General features: G+C 38.2%; 2 protein-coding genes across 2 annotated transcripts; both read left to right on the top strand.

Moving 5' to 3' along the window:
- Positions 1-1,145: 1,145 nt before the first annotated feature.
- On the top strand, positions 1,146-2,090 carry LOC125104920 (olfactory receptor 11H6-like). The gene has a single exon (XM_047737856.1). It carries the CDS (start codon positions 1,146-1,148, stop codon positions 2,088-2,090), a length of 945 nt encoding a protein of 314 aa, XP_047593812.1.
- Positions 2,091-11,193: 9,103 nt separating this feature from the next.
- On the top strand, positions 11,194-12,172 carry LOC125104922 (olfactory receptor 11G2-like). Its single transcript, XM_047737858.1, is given in 2 exon segments — positions 11,194-11,208; positions 11,210-12,172. Coding segments are annotated over 2 exon segments (966 nt in total). The 5' UTR covers positions 11,194-11,205.
- Positions 12,173-18,554: the final 6,382 nt, after the last annotated feature.

Here is an 18,554-nt window from a genome sequence, read left to right as displayed (position 1 = left end):
GTCACGTCACTTGGGTCATTTAGGCCCAAATGATGACTGCCCCCCACTAATGGAAGGGATCCTAAAATAAATTAATAAGACCAAACTACTAACAACAGAATTGTAAGCAGTTTCATAGGCTTTGTTTTGCTTTTCTTACCATGGAACTCACACAACATCTAAGTCTCAGACAAGCAAGTTTTCACAAAGATTCTCCTTCAGCATCCCACAACAATGCTAATCTTCCACATCTAGAGTAGGATGGGAGTGACAAATGGGATGAAGAAGTGGAAGGGGACTCTTTGTCCAGAGGGACAGTTTATGGCTCTTAGCACTGTTCTTGGTTCCCAGAGACTTCTGCTTAGGAGTATCTGATGTTTGTGAGCCTCTGCATCTATCCATAACCAGAAGAACAGAGGCCTTCTAGGACACTTAAGTGACACTTCAGGCAAAACCCTCAAAAATCCTTAAATAATAGACCAGATATATTGCTCAGGTTTTCTGCCTATAAATAGAGATTTAGCCTAGACCAAGGTTTTATAGAAGTATTTTAATTCAACAGGTAGAAAACAGAGCTGATATGAAAGCCATTATGTAGGTATCTGGGAGTTCAAATTTTCATTGAGTTAACAAACCACAACAAACACTGAAGAATAGATGGTACGTGTGATGTTTTTTGTCCAGTTACCAGGTGACCTTAAGACACCAACACTGATCCAGAATAACAGTGAAATGCATAAAGATTTGTGTGTTGTTTCTCCCTCTTCTGATGCCTAACAGTCCAAAGATTTAAGTAATTGAAATTCTGTGTCCAATAACAAGGGTCTATAGCTCTTAATCTATAGATAAAAATACATGATGTTCATACCTACTTACATTTGTGAGTGCTGTCATCAACCTTCTCCAAGCTGCTTATCACAGAACATCCTGTCTTTTACCTTGAGAAAACTCTGAAGGAGAAATTAGAGAATACAAAGTTTCAAAGTCTGATCATACCAAGCACTCTCTGAAATTCACAGACTGCAGCAGTATAGTTATCTTATTTATCTAATGGAATAACAGAATCTAATGGAGTTAGGGATCTCCACCAAGGAAATAATCTTGAAGATGAAAGAATAAGACCATCTTTGTCATTGTCACTTTTCTTCTCCACCCCTTAGAAAGCCATGAATAGGTCAGGAGTCAGCACAGTGACTGAATTCATACTCCTGAGTTTTCCATGCTCCAGGGAGGTTCAGCTCATCCTCTTCGTGCTGTTCTTGGTGTCCTACATCCTGACACTGATGGGGAATGGGGCCATTGTCTGTGCAGTGAAGCTGGATCGCAGGCTTCACACTCCCATGTACGTTTTGCTGGCCAACTTTTCATTCCTGGAGATCTGCTACGTCAATACAACTATTCCCAGTATGCTGAAGAACTTTCTATCTGAGACCAAAACCATCTCTTTCATGGCTTGTTTCTTTCAATTCTACTTCTTTTTCTCCATGGGCACCACTGAGACCTTCTTACTGCCCCTTATGGCTTTTGATCGTTACCTGGCCATCTGCCAGCCTCTCCATTATCCTGTCATTATGAACAACCTTCTCTGCATGAACCTGGTGGCCCTGTGCTGGGTCACAGCTTTCCTCTGCTATCCGATCCCTATCTATCTTATCACACAACTCCCTTTTTGTGGCCCCAACACCATTGACCACTTTGTATGTGACCCTGGGCCTCTTCTGGCCCTGTCCTGCATCCCTGCCCCTGGAATTGAGCTTTCCTGTTCGATATTGAGCTCTCTTATTATCTTCATCACTTTGTTCTTCATCCTTGGGTCCTATACTCTGGTTCTCAGAGCAGTGTTGCGTGTCCCTTCAGCAGCTGGCCAACGTAAAGCCTTCTCCACCTGTGGTTCCCACCTGGCTGTGGTGTCTCTCTTCTATGGAACCCTCATGGTGATGTACATCAGCCCAACCTCTGGAAATCCAGGTGGGATACAGAAGATTGTAACCTTGTTCTACTCATCAGTGACCCCACTTATAAACCCACTAATCTATAGTCTCCGAAACAAAGACATGAAAGCTGCCTTGAGAAAAATTTATATGTGTACAGGAATTAGTCAAAGCAAATGAGAGTTCATGAGTTGGTCAAAATCACAGTTAATTATTTTCCCTATTTCCATTCCTACCTAAAAAGTAGGTGTTTATTCATTTGTCCCTTGAAACAGACTCAAATTCATCTATTCCTGCTAGGTTACATAATGGACAACAGTATGTCGAATTAAATCATACCTTTCCCTCAAATCAGGATTTCATAGATCATAATTTGAATAAATGACCTGGATATTTGGACTTCAGAATCTTTTTCTATCCTGACTTCCTATAACTGCTTGTCCATTTATCTATGATTATTATCACAGTCCCTAGCTTCATGTCTTCCTGGCCTCTATTAAGTTCATTCATTCTTACACTTGGTTTTTCTTGCTTAAACATCTCTACTCTACTCTACTCCATAGAAGAGTATTCATATCTTTGTAGCTCAAATAAAAAGAAACTAGTGAGAATCCAACCACAATTTAGCCAAAATTTTTATTTAATTTACATCCAAAAGATTGACAATGATCTGAAGCACTGTTTCCCAAACCTGTTTCATAATTACTTAGGGACAGGTTCCCAGTCCGTTCTCCAAATCTAAATCAGAATCTTTGAAGTGGACTCCTGGAAATCCTTATTTTAATGTTAATCAGGTGGTTCTGATGCACTGAGACCAACACCAATTCACAAACTGATCTTACAGAGCCACTATTTAAAAAAAAAAAATGTGACGTGGAAAAATAAAATCCTACATTAGCTGGGAAAAGTGAAAAAGCTGCAGTGAGTATTATAGGTGAATCAAACATCCGTGACAGTAGCATTAGTTTCTTTTCCTACATCAATTTATAACCTCCATTTAAAAAATAAGGACTAGATTATATTCTTCTTAACTTTTCTTACTTTTACAAGATAATTAAGGTACCTGGAAATAGGTTTACATTTTTTTATTTTTTTCAATCTTATTATTAATTTAACTTTATTTTTCCATGTTCCAAGGTTCATTGTTTATGCACCACAACCAGTGCTCCATGCAATACATGCCCTCCATAATACCCACCACCAGGCTAACCCAACCCCCAACCCCCACCTCTCCAGAACCCTCAGTTTGTTTCTCAGAGCCCACATTTTAAAAGAAGACTGTCATATAGTGGCATTACAGTTTGAATTAGTTTTATGTGAAGGAAGTTTAAATAGAGTGCACAATCCAAAAGAAGTAAAGGCAAACAAAGACCAAAGCCAGTGATTCTAAGAGACTGAGATAAAGACAGATGCAGAGAAATTTAATGACCACTCCTTGTTCTTTGACTCAACTATAATCAAAAATAAGTTGTTCAGCTAATGTCTGTGATTGACACTTTTCATCATTCCATAAACATTTAATTATCTCTGTGATGTGCCCTGAATTACATCAATGTAGAAGATAAAGTCCCTGTCTTTGTGAAATTTACATTCTAGTGTGGGAGATGAATTAATAATCCAATAAACACATTAAGTCTATAATTCCAGTTAGTCATAGTAGTATAACAAATAATAAGGGAGAAAGAAAATTTGTAACTATGTGTAGAGATAGATGTTAACTAGATTTATTGGGGTGATGATTTTATAATATATACATATATCAAATATTCACATTGTATAGCTGAAACTAACATAATGTCATATGTCAACTATCTCTCAATAAAACATGAATATATGAATAAAGAAAATGTTAGGGTAGATGGGGTAATTTACATGAAATGGTTAGAGAATGCCATTATTAGGAGGTGATCATTCAAAGTCAGAAAATATGTCATGCAAAGTTCTAGGAGAACCAAGTTCCATGTAAGTACAGGTAAAGGTTTGGGATTTTCAAAGAATGTGAGTTTATTTGGCTATCCAGAAGCTAGATGGTGTATGAGGCTGGAGAGGAAAGGAGAGGTAGGAAAGATCAGATCATCTAGAATCTTCTAGACCACAATACATAGTGCTTTATCTGAACTCCTGGGAAAGCCAGCCTAGTAATATAAAGGAAGGCTTAAAAACCTCATCTTAATAAAAATCTTTACCACTTCATAAGTTCTTCTTATCTTAGAACTACTTATTTACTTACACCTTTCTTTATATGTGCCTGTATTATACTATATTCCAACTTATTTCATTAAGGATCTGACATACCAAAGGAGGACTAAAAGAAAGAATAGGAGAAATATGAACTTAGAAAGAAAAAATAAAATGATGCTTTTTGGATAAGATCTTATGCTGATATTAAAGTCAAGCCTCGAAATGTGTTATGAGGAATGGGGAAACAAAGTAAGAAATCGGGAAAATTATCTGTTAAATGGTTTTCATTCAGTATAAAAAGAAAACAAGTGGGTTCACAGGGAAAGGTAAATTACTGGCTCTTAATCCTATAATAATTTCTCTCATGGGGATTTGCATTAGGAAAACTAAGAAATACAGTAATCATTGGTCCCCAAAAGTATCTGGTACAGAAAGATGATGATGATAATGACAGAAAGATACATACATACATAGATTGATACATAGATATAATATGGTCAATATAGATGCTTCTTATAACATTCTCAATAAGAAGCAAAAACATTATATAGAAGTGTAATTCATGAGTAGCAGTTCTTCCCAGAGCTAATCATTTTGATCCACATATTAGCTTTCTGAAGTTCTGCCTTAATCCAAAAGTTAACCCAGAATACCTTCAGAATAAAATTTAGAGCTAATAGCATGTTCACACAAATCAAAGATTAATGACCCCTTATTTGGATACCAAAGTTCTCGTCTGTGATATAGAAGTTGAGTTTCAATGACTATTTACAAGAATGGAAGGAATTGTTGATATCGCAATAAATTGTCTTAAGATATGTAAACAATGCATCTTGGAACACTACGTCAAAAACTAGTGATGTAAAAAAAGAAAAAAAACTAGTGATGTACTGTATGGTGACTAACATAACACAATAAAAAAAAGAAGTTTATTAGTTTCTTTCTGAACTGGAATTAATTTACCCATACAGGGCTGTCACATCTGTTACCAAAGAAAAGTGAGAAGTTGAAGGAAAGAGTGAGAACAAAAAAATAGGTGGAAAGTTTAGGGCAAATTTACTCCTGATATAATTGAGATGTAGGGAATGGGGTTACTGGTGAGAAGGAGTACATGAATCCAGTAAACCTTATTATTCAAACTTTCAGGAAAATAATGTAATTACCTGTATTCTGAATAAATGTTTTTTCATTGGTTTTGTTCTTTTTACTTCCTTAGAAACTTTCCTCTTAAATGTAGAAGATAAAATGCTTATTCAGCTAATAATGAGAGAGTATATTTCATTACTCTAACTTAACCCTAAATGGATAGTGAGTGGAATTTGTAGGACACTAGAGGGCAGATCCTGAGGTGAGTGGCAGTGAGAGAACAGTGCCCTCAGGATGCTGGAAACAGAAAAAGAGGAAAATTAAAACACAGTAAAAGGATATTCAGCATCCACAGAGACCAACTACTTCCTGCTTGTGATTTTCTCACACAGTCTGATGGGAACAAATCACCCTCCAGAGCAGAATAGTAATCTGTGAAATTGAGAATCACCTTGACAAACTGAACCAACTTGAGATCACATGCCAGAGGCTGCTAACAGCAGCACTGCTGATAGCTTATACATGCACCCTCTGACTTTTCCTAAGAAAACATTCATATGTCATTGGCATGAGTAGTGTATGCTGCCAAGAAAACACCAGATGCAGAGAATGACTTTTTATTTTATCAGGACCTTCCTGAGACTTAGTTACTGCTGATGTTTATGTGATACTTCCCTTAAAAATGAAACATTAATACAGGAAACTCTCAACTAACAATCAGAATGTACAGGCAACACTTTTCTCAGAACTAGGTTGTTTGAAATTGGACATTATTTTTCCCATTTAAACCCTGTTAGGCGATGTCAATGCCCAAGTCTGGCACATAAGAGTCTAGGTAATACACCTGCCCATATTGAACTACATTCTAGCCAACACCCATTCCTGTTAAAAGTTCTAGCAACCTGGGGATAGAGAGAAACCTCTTCAACCTGTGAAGAGCTTTCAATTAACAATAATCATACCTCAGATGAACCTCGCCAGTTATAATACTGCCACTGCGCAAAGCTCAGAACATCTTTGATCTGTAAAGAATGCTTTCAAATACCTACATCTCACATCATACTTAATGGTGAAAGTGAATGCTTTCTCCCTAAAATCAGAAACAAGACAAGAATTCTGCTCTTACCGCTTCTATTCAACATCATGTGGGAAATGTTAGTGCAATTAAGCAAAGCAAAAAAGTAACAGGCATTCTGATTGAAAAAAAAGAAGGAATACTGTCTTTAACTAAACATGACATGACCATCTGGGTAGAAAATCCAGTGGAATCAACAAAAAAGGCTACTATAACTAATAAGCAAGTCTTGCAGGATTTCAAGATACAAGAACCATATATAAAAATCAATTGTTTGGGGGCTCCTGGATGGTTCAGTCAGTTAAGCAGAGGGTTGCTCAGTCAGTTTAGAATCGGCCTTTGGTTCAGGTCATGATCCCAGGGTCCTGGGACCAAGTCCCAAGTCTGGCTCTCCATTCAGCAAGGAGCCGGCTTCTCCCTCTCCCTCTGCCTGTAGCTCTGCCTGCTTCTGAATTTTCTCTCTCTCTCTCTCTCTCTCAATCTCTGTTAAATAAATAAATAAATCCGTAAAAAATTAAATAAAGAAATCAAAACCAATTATATTTCTATAAGCAAGTCCTAGAACATACAGAAATTGAGTTTTTTAAAATAATACCAGTTACAATGACATCAAAATATATTGAATACAGACAGAATTGATAAAAGATGCAAAAGATTTATACAATGGAAATGACAAAATATATTTGAGAGATATTAAAGAGGTATTTAACTATAAAGATACAACTTGTTGGGATGCCTGAGTGGCTCACTGGGTTAAAGCCTCTGCCTTCGGCTCAGTTTATGATCCCAGGGTCCTGGAATCGAGCCCCGCATCGGGCTCTCTGCTCGGCGGGAAGCCTGCTTCCCCCTCTCTCTCTGCCTGCTTCTCTGCCTACTTGTGATCTCTGTCAAATAAATAAAATCTTTAAAAAAAAAAAGATACAACTTGTCTATGGGTTGGAAAATTCAGTAGTGTTAAGATATCAATTCTTCCCAAAATGATCTATGGATTCAATGAAAGCGAAATCAAAATCCCAGTGGGACTTTTTTGGGAGAAATTGGAAAGCAAATTTTCAAATTTATTTGGAAATGCAAAGGATTTACACTAGACAAAATAAAGTTGGAGTAATGCTGTTTAAGACATATTATAAAACTACAAATGATCAAAACAATGCGCCATTGACATTAAATTAATCAAAGAGATCAATGGAAGAAAATAGAATCCAGAAATAGTTCTGATTTTAAACAAAAGCAATTGAGTGGAGAAAGAATAGTAATTTCAATACATGGTGCTGGAATAACTGAATACCCATATCAAAAAAATAAATTTAGTATCTCAATACCTCTCAAAATACACAAAAATGAACTCAAAATGGGTCATCGATTATAAAACCTAAAACTATAGAATACATAAAAGACAACACAGGGGAAAATCCTTCTGACTCTGGCTTAGGCAAAGATTTCTCAAATACAACACCAAAAGCATGATGCATAAAACAACAAATTCCTAACCTGGACTCCACCAAATTTAAAAATATCTGCTCTTGGAAAGACATTATCAAGAGAATGAAAAGACAAGCCACAGACTAGGAGGAAATATTGGCAGAGCTTATATCTGTTGGAGGAGTTGCATCTGGAATACATTTTTAAAAAACAAAAACACTCAAAATTCAAAATAAAACCACATTGAGATACCACCTTACATCAGTTAGAATGGCCAAAATTAGCAAGACAGGAAACAACATGTGTTAGAGAGGATGTGGAGAAAGGGGAACCCTCTTACACTGTTGGTGGGAATGCAAGTTGGTGCAGCCACTTTGGAGAACAGTGTGGAGATTCCTCAAGAAATTAAAAATAGAGCTTCCCTATGACCCTGCCATTGCACTACTGGGTATTTACCCCAAAGATACAGATGTAGTGAAAAGAAGGGCCATCTGTACCCCAATGTTTAGAGCAGCAATGGCCACGGTCGCCTAACTGTGGAAAGAACCAAGATGCTCTTCAATGGACGAATGGATAAGGAAGATGTGGTCCATATACACTATGGAGTATTATGCCTCCATCAGAAAGGATGAATACCCAACTTTTGTAGCAACATGGAGGGGACTGGAAGAGATTATGCTCAGTGAAATAAGTCAGGCAGAGAGAGTCAATTATCATATGGTTTCACTTATTTGTGAGCATAACAAATAACATGGAGGACATGGGGAGATGGAGAGGAGAAAGGAGTTGAGGGAAATGGGAAGGGGAGGTGAACCATGAGAGACTGCGGACTCTGAAAAACAACCTGAGGGTTTTGAAGGGGTGGGGAATGGGAGGTTGGGGGAGCCAGGTGGTGGGTATTAGAGAGGGCATGTATTGCATGGAGCACTGTGTGTGGTGCAAAAACAATGAATACTGTTACGCTGAAAAGAAATTTTTTAAAAATAAATAAATAAATAAAATTTTTAAAAATATCAATAATAATAAAGCAAATACCTCAATAAAAATATGGAAAAATATTTGAGCACACACAGAACAGAACATATACAAATGGAAAATAAACAAATGAAAATCTATTCAACATCACTTCTCATTAAGGAATTACAAATTAAAACCACGATGTGCTACCACCATATATATCCCAGAATCACTACAATTTAAAAGAACAACTATACCAATGTTGGTGGTGATATAAAGGAACCAGAGCTTTCATACACTGCTAGTGTGAATGTAAAATGGTACAAGCACTTTGGAAAACAGTTTGCCAGTTTCTTAAAATGTTAAGTATGTGTCTACCATTTCATAAAACTGTTACACCCCTAGCTACTTTCCTAGGAGAAAAAAGCATGTGACATACAAACTCTTACACATAAATGTTCCTAGCAGTTTTATTTATAATGACACAAAATTGGAAGTGACCCCAACATCCATCAAAAGCCCAAACACATGAGCAAATTCCTGTCTGTCTATACAACAGAATATGACTCAGCAAGAAAAAGGAATAATGCCTCGACAGATACGACAACATGGATGTATCTCAAAATACTTGTGCTGAGTGAAAGAAACTAAACCAAAAAAAAAAAGTAAGGTATGATACATATACATATATACATATGAAAAGTGCAAACATCTGCAGTAAGAGATAGATCAGTGGTTACCTGGGGAGTGATGTCAGGAAAGGATAGAAGGTAGGAATTTCAAAGGGGCACACTTAGGGAAGTTAGAGATAGATTTGTAGGTTGGCTAATAAATGACACAATTAATTGATTTGTTAATATATCATTCTACCTACATGAGATTTAAAACAAAGACAATACTTCAACTTGTATAGGTCACATACACACAAACACACACACACAGAGAAATTAAGAAATTCCCCAAGGGAAGGGCATAATGAGCAGAAAGATGTCTCTTGACACTGTTTTCCTTTCAGAAGCAGTAAATGGTTCTTCAAGGATCAAAAAAACTGGGTTACTTCCTGACAGACTCTGTTTATAACCCCTTCATCCTTCCACAAACCACTTCCACTTCTTTTCTCCTCTCTGGTCACTGCCATCTCTCTAAGGAAATGAAAAAAGCAGCTTTTCAGAAGCTTCAGTTTGGAATTCCCCTTGCTGACACAGGTAAAGAGGTTATGAAGTATTTAGAAGAGCCAAAGTCATAATCTACAAGCTTCTAGCCACAGCCAGTTAGTTCTTAAGCTTTTATGGGTCAGTCACGGGTCAAGGTACTGCTACAGACATTTATCTCATCCAGTAATCTTTACTACAGCCCTTTAGAAAGGACATTATTGCATGCCTGGGTGGCTCAGTCGGTTAAGTAGCTGCCTTTGGCTCAGGTCATGATCCCAGGGTCCTGGGATTGAGTCCCCCATCAGCTCCCCGCTCAGCAGAGAGCCTGTTTCTCCCACCCTCTGCCTACTTGTACTCTCTATCTCTCTGTCAAATAAGTAAATAAAATCTTGAGAGACTATGGACTGTGAAAAACAATCTGAGGGGTTTTTTTTTTTTAATCACCAGGAAAAAAAAAAAAAAAAAAAAGGGTGAAGCCGTTAAAACACAGTCTATATAGCATTCCCCAGGCCCTGGTACACATTGACCTTAACATTAGAAAAGAACGTAGACAATCAGAGCCTTCATATACAGCCAATGGAAGTGAAAAAAGGCACAACAATGATGGAACACTGTTTAGTTTAATAAAGTTGAAGATACAGTCTATGGTCCAGACTATAGAAATGAGTGCAAGTGTGAGCCAGGAAAATGAACTATATATTCATAGTAAAATTATTCCTGATAGCTCCAAAGTGGACATAATTCATACTGGTGGTTTATTCATAGAATGTAATAATAGTAGAATTATTCCTGATAGCTCCAAAGTGGACATAATTCATAGTGGTGGCTTATTCATTGAATGTAATAATATAGAGATGTAAAAATGGGGAAACTACAGAGAATGCAATAACATTAATTTCTCAAACCTACTGTTAAACAAAAGAAGCCAGCCAAAAGTATAATTCCATTTATGTAAAGTACAAAAATAAGCAAAACCAAATACTTCACTATAGGGAAGCATACTTAGTTATTAAAATAAAGAAAAACAAGGAATCATTACCATTAGGAAAGGAGAACGTTACAGTTGGAAGAACAGAGAGGCAGAAGATACTGATTGGGATGGAATATGAGGGAAGATTCTAGGGTGCAAATGATAGTCTATTTCTTGACCTCAGGGGTAGTTACTACAGAGGTTTATGTATAATATTAAAGTTATAATCTATGTATTAAGCATGTTTTGGCATATATTTTACAATAAAGAAACGTCTCTATCTATCCACTGATATTCACCTACTTCTTGTGGCTTTCAGTCCAACAACTAAACTAGAACAGTATTTCAGGATTAGACAAAAATAGCAATTACTGAGATATAAGTGTTTATCACATTCCACAAGGTGGTTTTGATACATATCTGGGTCCCCATCTACACAGATATTCAAAAATGTGATGGTCTTTTCACAGCTCCCAGACCCATGAAAATCTCCGACACCCCCAACACCTCCAGCACCATCACTGGCTTCATCCTTCTGGGCTTCCCTTGCCCCAAGCAAGGGCAGATCCTCCTCTTTATGCTCTTCTCTGTTGTCTACCTCTTGACCCTCATGGGCAATGGGTCTATCATCTGTGCTGTGTACTGGGATCAGAAACTCCACACTCCCATGTACATCTTGCTCGCCAACTTCTCCTTCCTAGAGATCTGCTATGTCACCTCCACTGTCCCCAACATGTTAGCCAACTTCCTCTCTGACACCAAGGTCATCTCCTTCTCTGGGTGCTTTCTCCAGTTCTACTTTTTCTTCTCCTTGGGCTCTACAGAATGCTTTTTCTTGGCTATTATGGCATTTGATCGGTACCTTGCCATCTGCCGGCCTCTACATTATCCAACCACTATGACAGGACGTCTCTGTACCAATCTTGTGGTCACCTGCTGGATACTTGGTTTCTTTTGGTTCTTGATTCCCATCATCATCATCTCCCAAATGACGTTCTGTGGATCCAGGATCATTGATCACTTCCTGTGTGATCCAGGTCCCTTGCTGGCCCTCACCTGTACTAGAGCCCCTGTAATAGAGTTAACTAGCTCCACCTTAAGTTCTCTGCTCTTATTTATTCCCTTTCTCTTTATCATGGGGTCCTATGCTCTGGTCCTGAGAGCTGTGTTGAGGGTCCCTTCAGCAGCTGGACGAAGAAAAGCTTTCTCTACCTGTGGGTCCCACCTGGCTGTAGTTTCACTGTTCTATGGCTCAGTGATGGTCATGTATGTGAGCCCAACATCTGAGCGTGAAGCTGGGATGCAGAAGATGGTAACTTTGTTTTATTCCATAGTAACTCCACTTATCAACCCTGTAATATATAGTCTGAGGAACAAAGATATGAAACATGCTATGAAGAAATTATTGGGAACCTAAAAATAAGTCTTGGTTTCAAAGATTTGGGGATAGAATCTGTTTTTCTTTTTTAAGATTTTATATATTTATTTGATAGTGAGAGCGCATGCAAGTACAAGCAGGGGAGCAGTAGGGGAGGGAGAGGAAGAAGCAAGCTTCCTGCTCATCAAGAAGCTTAATATGGTGTTCGATCCCAGGACCCTGCGATCATGGCCCCAGCCAAAAGCAGATGCTTCACCAACTGAGCCACCCAGGTGCTCCTGTTTTTAATTTCTTAGTTAAAAAGACAACTCACATCACTCAGAAAATTATATGTATTGTTTTTTAACTTTATACACCAGACAGTTTATTTCCTAGATTTAATGGGGCTATAAGGGATCTCAAAGGTGCACTCCATCTCCCTAATTTTACAAATGGTAAAGTACTAGAGTGATAATGGAGTTTGTTGGAGAAATAGAATTAAAAACATCTCCTGCCAAGTCAGAAAACCTCTCCACAGTGGTAGAACAGTATAAAACAGTTTTATTATTGAATAAGCATTAAAGCAAGGGAATATGTGTATCATAGCAATCTGCTAAGAGATGGCAAATACATAAAGAAATATCTTTCCTTTTTGTAGCCAACCAGATACAACCCATTTACATACATGTTCTCAAGATAAATAACTATTAGTCCTCAAGAAAGACTGGACAGCACCCTTTGTCACACATGGTTCATCCTAGATTCACCTCATAATTGGGATGGCCCTATGTGTTTGCCAATTGGCTTCCTACAAAGGAAAAATAAGTCTATTTATACTACCTGAGATAGTTTTGTAGATTGGAAGATAGGCCACCAAAGCTAGGCTCCTATACCCCCACAGAAACTGGGAGATTGAGGCACTACCCCTCTGATGATTACGTTTCAGTGAGACTTCCTAGGTCCTTGACAGAGACATTCCTGAGTCAAAATCGGGCAAGAGGCTCATTTAGAAGATGTGGTTCATATATACAACAGAGTATTACTCAGCCATCAGGAAAGATGAATACCTATCATTTGCACTGGCAAGGATGGAACTAGCAGGGATTATGCTAAGTGAAATAAATCAAGGAGAGAAAGACAATTATCATATGGCTTCACTCATATGTGAAACATAAAGAATAGCATGGAGGACCATAGGGGAAGGGGAGGGAAAACTGAAAGGAAAGAAATCAGAGAGGAAGACATACCATGACAAACTCTGAATTCCAGGAAACAAAATGAAGGTTATAGAAGGGAGGGAGGTGGTGGGCTGGGGTAGCCAGGTGATGGGTATTAAGGAGGGCATGTGTTGTGATGAGCACTGTGTGTTATATGCAGCTAATGAGTCATTAAACACTACATCAAAAAGAAATGGTGTACTATATGTTGGCTAACTGAATGTAATAAAAAAAAAGAGGCTCATTTAGATGTTTTAAATTTTTACATACATTTCAAAGACAGAAAAACAATTTATAAGTTTTCTAAAGTCAATGCTCAAGGAAAAAAGGGGGGGGCAGAAAATCTCTTCCCTTATTTTCAATAGGGATAATTCAGCCTCTAATTTTTCATTTGTAGTTAACCTTACAAATTACACAAGGTTATAACTCTATGGCAAAAGCTACAGTTTTCTATTATCCTTTCAACAACAACAAATTGGCCTTATTTTTCTGGTCAAGATTAAATTTCTGCCCTCCAGAAATTTAATGTTGGGAATATCAATTATAGACAAAAGATTAATAGCTTAATATATGTATATATTAAGCTATATATATATGTATGTATATATATATATATATATCTACAGATCAAGAAGAAAATAGCATCAGCACATAAGAAAAAGTGACAAATGAATGAAAAAAAATGGCAGATGTTTTCAATATCTAAAATGACATTCTATTTTATTCAGAATTAGAAGGATACAAAAATTGACAAAGATTAAACATGATGTTGGTGTAAACACCAAGCTCTTCCTTTGCTAGTAGAACATAAATTGTTACAACAGCTATAGAGGACATTTTGACAAAAACTATCAAAATTTAAAGGGCACAAATTCCACTATCTGTGTGACATTAGTAAGTGACTATGGATCTTAGGGCTTCAGTTTCTTTCCTACACTTAGGTACTAATAATATGGATAATGCTGATAATTACTTCAGCATGAAAATTAACTGAAATCATATATAGAAAACTAAGAAGCAAAAATGTGTGACACATTGTTGGTGTTCACTATCTGGATGTTTAGTTAATGTACCTACAATTAAATGTTAACATACTGAAGATTAAAAGTATTGCTTTAAAACTATTTTAGCTTCTTTCACCTAGAACACTTATTTCCTTGGCCTGTATCCTATAATTTAAGGCATTCCGCAACCCACTGGCAACTTACCAAAACTTATTCATGAAATAAATAATTGTCTTCTGTAGATTCAACCTTTTGTGATTGTAAAAAAAAAAAAAATGTAAAAAAAAAATTTTAAAGGCATTCAGTGATGGGTATTAATTTGGGCACTTATTGACAGCCTCCCCTGGCGCTGAGCCAGAGAGAGTGCAGCAGAGAAGCCAGGTCTTGGTCCCTGAGCCACCAGCGTGCCCGAGATTGCGTGGGTTCTGGCCCCTGTGAGGGGATGGGAGCCACGCCGGACAGCAGAACGAGCGAGCCCTGCTACAGAGCCTGAGATGCGAGTGCCCCGCATCCTCCCATGAGAGAGGTACAAAGGCCCAGCCGGTGCTCTTTGACACGCGCCATTGTTTCACAGCCTAAGATGCGTGCCCCAAACTCTCCCCTGAGAGAGGTGCGCGAAGGCCTCGTCTGGTGCTTTCGGACCTGCGCCCCGTTCTCAGAACCTGAGACTCGCATGCAACCCACAGCCTCCCCTGAAAGAGGTGCGTGCAAGCGGGGCGCTCTTAGACCCAGAAAGACCAGGCACTCCCAGCCCGGGCCAGCGGGAAAATCTCAGTGTGTGATCACTGCTTGGAACCTCTCTGGCGGTCTGGAGCTGACCAAACAGCTGCAGCAGAAGATCCTGCTTCCCCAGGGACCGCGACTCAGAACCTGCTCCGCCAGCGGCCCAAGGGGGGATGTATATGGGCTCTGCAACACCCACAGAAGAACAGACTGAGGCTTCTCTCTGAGAGGGAGGTCAGGGTGCAGTTTGCTTTCCTCTAAACCTACAAAAACCATCAAAAGCAGTCAAGGCAAGAGGAAAAAAAAAAAAAAAGGTGAACAAACATAAAAACCTCCAGAGAACAAAAGCCTGAAAAAACTGGTTTCCTCAGAGCCCACCCCCTTGAGGGGGACTGGAGGACTTAACTCAGGGAACATCATTGACTGAAAACCCACGTGGCAGGCCCCTCCCCCAGAAAACCAACCAGGAAAGAAAAAAAATAAATAAGACTACACGAGAACCACCACCACTACTTCATAGGACAACTTTTATTTTTAATTTTTCCCACTATTCTGGCTCATTTTTTTAAATAGATAATTTTTTAACCTATTTACCATCACAGCGAGCTGTCCAGTACATCAAATTGCATAATAACCTTCTAACCTGAACTTTTTGATACATACACCTGTGTTTTTCTTTTGCATTTCTATTTTTTGAATATTTTTTTAATTTTAGCTTAGTTTAGTCTAGTTTATTCCTTTTTTATTTTAATTTTCTAATATTCATATAGAGTTAAACTTCCAAGTAATCCCCTTTCCCCCAATCAATACTACCCCTATAGGTAAACCAATTTTTAATCCCCCTTTAGCCTAGGAAAGTTGAGTCCCTTAACAAAGATATCAAGATACATCCAGGAAGTTCAAAACAACCTTCCTCACCCACACTGAGAATTTATAACCACTGTCCCATCTTTTCCTTCCACCAGTGTTTCTGTGTTCTGTGTTTGTCCTGATAGTATATAAATCTTATACTTGGGGTTCTTTTCAACAAGGTTCTTCCTTTATTTGCATATATATTTTTTTCTTTTGTTATATACTTTAATCAGTCTTTTTGTTTGTCTGTTTTTGTTTGTATACCTCATAAATCTTACCTTGGGGCCCATTTGGGCTGCACCTTCTCTGTCATCCTCCCTTTCTTTCCTCTCTCTCTCTCCCTCTCTCTTTTTTTTTCTTTTTCTATTCTTTTTTCTCTCATTTGGGTGGGGAATCCTGATTGCTCAGAAGTGTTCCAGGGTGCACCCCACTGCACCACGGTTGATACAACCAGCTACATCTGTTCAGTCATCTCTCGCCAAAATGATAGGAGGAGGAATGCCCAACAGAAGAAAAATACAGAGGATGGGCCTTCTGCAACAGAGCTAATGGCTATCAACATAGACAATATGTCAGAAAGAGAATTCAGGCTAACAATTATCCAGGCAATAGCTAGGTGGGAGAAAGCCATGGATGACCAAATGGAATTAATTAGGGCTGAACTGAAAGTGACCAGACAGGATGTTCACAATGTTAGGGCAGAGCTAAAAGCTACCAGGGCTGAGGTTTACAATGGTCTCAATGAGTTCCAATCTAATCTAAATTCTCTCAAAGCTAGGGTAACTGAGACAGAAGATAGAATTAATGATCTGGAGGACAAACAGATAGAGAGAAAGGATCAAAAGGAAGCCTGGAACAAACAGCTTAGAAACCATGAAAACAGAATCAGGGAAATAAATGACGCCATGAAACGTTCTAACATCAGAATTATTGGAATCCCTGAAGGGGAGGAGAAAGAAAGAAGTCTAGAAGATATAGTGGAACAAGTTCTTCATGAAAATTTTCCCAATCTCGCAAATGGAACCAGCGTTCATGTACTAGAGGCCAAACGGTCACCATCCAAGATGACAGATTCCAGAAAAACATCAAGGCACCTGATAGTCAAATTGAGGAATCATAATTGTAGGTATAATCTCTTGAAAGCCGCTAGGACAAAGAGGCTCCTTACTTAGAGAGGAAAGCCCATCAGAATAATGTCAGACCTGTCCACAGAGCCCTGGCAAGCCAGAAAGGGCTGGCAAGATATATTCAGGGCACTAAATTAGAAGAACATGCAGCCAAGAATACTTTATCCAGCAAGACTGACATTCAAAATGGATGGCGAGATAAAGAGTTTCCAAGACTGGCAAGGCTTAAAAGACTATGCAACCACCAAGCCAACACTGCAGGAAATATTAAGGGGGGATTCTATAAAAGAGGAAAAATCCTAAGAATAGCATTGACCAGAAATATAGAGACAATCTACAGAAAGAAAGATTTCAAAGGTAACACCATGTCAATAAAAAAGTATCTATCAATAATCACTCTCAATGTGAATGGCCTAAATGTGCCCATAAGATGGCACAGGGTTGCAGATTGGATAAAACGACAGGACCCATCCATATGTTGTCTACAAGAGACCCATTTTGAACGTAAAGATACACCCAGACTGCAAGTGAAAGGATGGAGAAGCATCTTTCATGCCAATGGGCCTCAAAAGAAGGCTGGGGTAGCGATTCTCATATCACAAAAATTAGATTTTAAACTAAAGACTGTAGTCAGAGATACAGAAGGACACTACATCATTCTTAAAGGGACTATCCACCAAGATGATCTAACAATTGTAAATATCTATGCCCCCAATATGGGAGCAGCCAATTATATAAGAAAACTGTTAATCAAGATAAAGAATCATATTGATATGAATACATTAATAGTAGGAGATCTTAACATGCCTCTCTCAGTAATAAACAGATCATTGAGGCAGAAAATCAATAAAGAAACAAGAGCATTGAATGACACATTGGACCAGATGGACCTCATAGATATATACAGAATATTCCACCCTAAAACAACAGAATACTCATTCTTCTCAAGTTCACATGGAACCTTCTCAAGAATAGACCACATACTGGGTCACAAGTCAGGACTCAACCGATACCAAAAGACTGAGATTATTCTCTGCATATTCTCAGATCACAATGCTTTGAAACTGGAGCTCAATCACGAGGAGAAGTTCAGAAGGAACTCAAACACCTGGAAGCTAAAGACCACCTTGCTTAAGAATGCTTGGATCAACCAGGAGATCAAAGAAGAACTGAAACAATTCATGGAAACCAATGAGAATGAAGACACTCGGTCCAAAACCTATGGGGTACAGCAAAGGTGGTCCTAAGGGGGAAATACATAGACATCCAAGCCTCTCTCAAAAAAATTGAGAAATCCAGAACACAGCAGATGTCTCTACACCTTAAAGAACTGGAGAATCAACAACAAATCAAACCAATTCCACACATAAGAAGGGAAATCATCAAGATTAGAGCTGAGATCAATGAGGTAGAAACCAGAGATACAGTAGAACGTATCAATGAAACTAGAAGCTGGTTTTTTGAAAGAATCAATAAGATCGATAAACGATTGGCCACACTAATCCAAAAGAAAAGAGAG

This window comes from Lutra lutra, chromosome 7 (genome assembly GCF_902655055.1).
Source record: "Lutra lutra chromosome 7, mLutLut1.2, whole genome shotgun sequence".
In the NCBI taxonomy this organism is placed as follows: Eukaryota; Metazoa; Chordata; class Mammalia; order Carnivora; family Mustelidae; genus Lutra; species Lutra lutra.
Note: the sequence above shows the minus strand (reverse complement) of the source record. Positions and strands in the feature narration are given on the sequence as shown.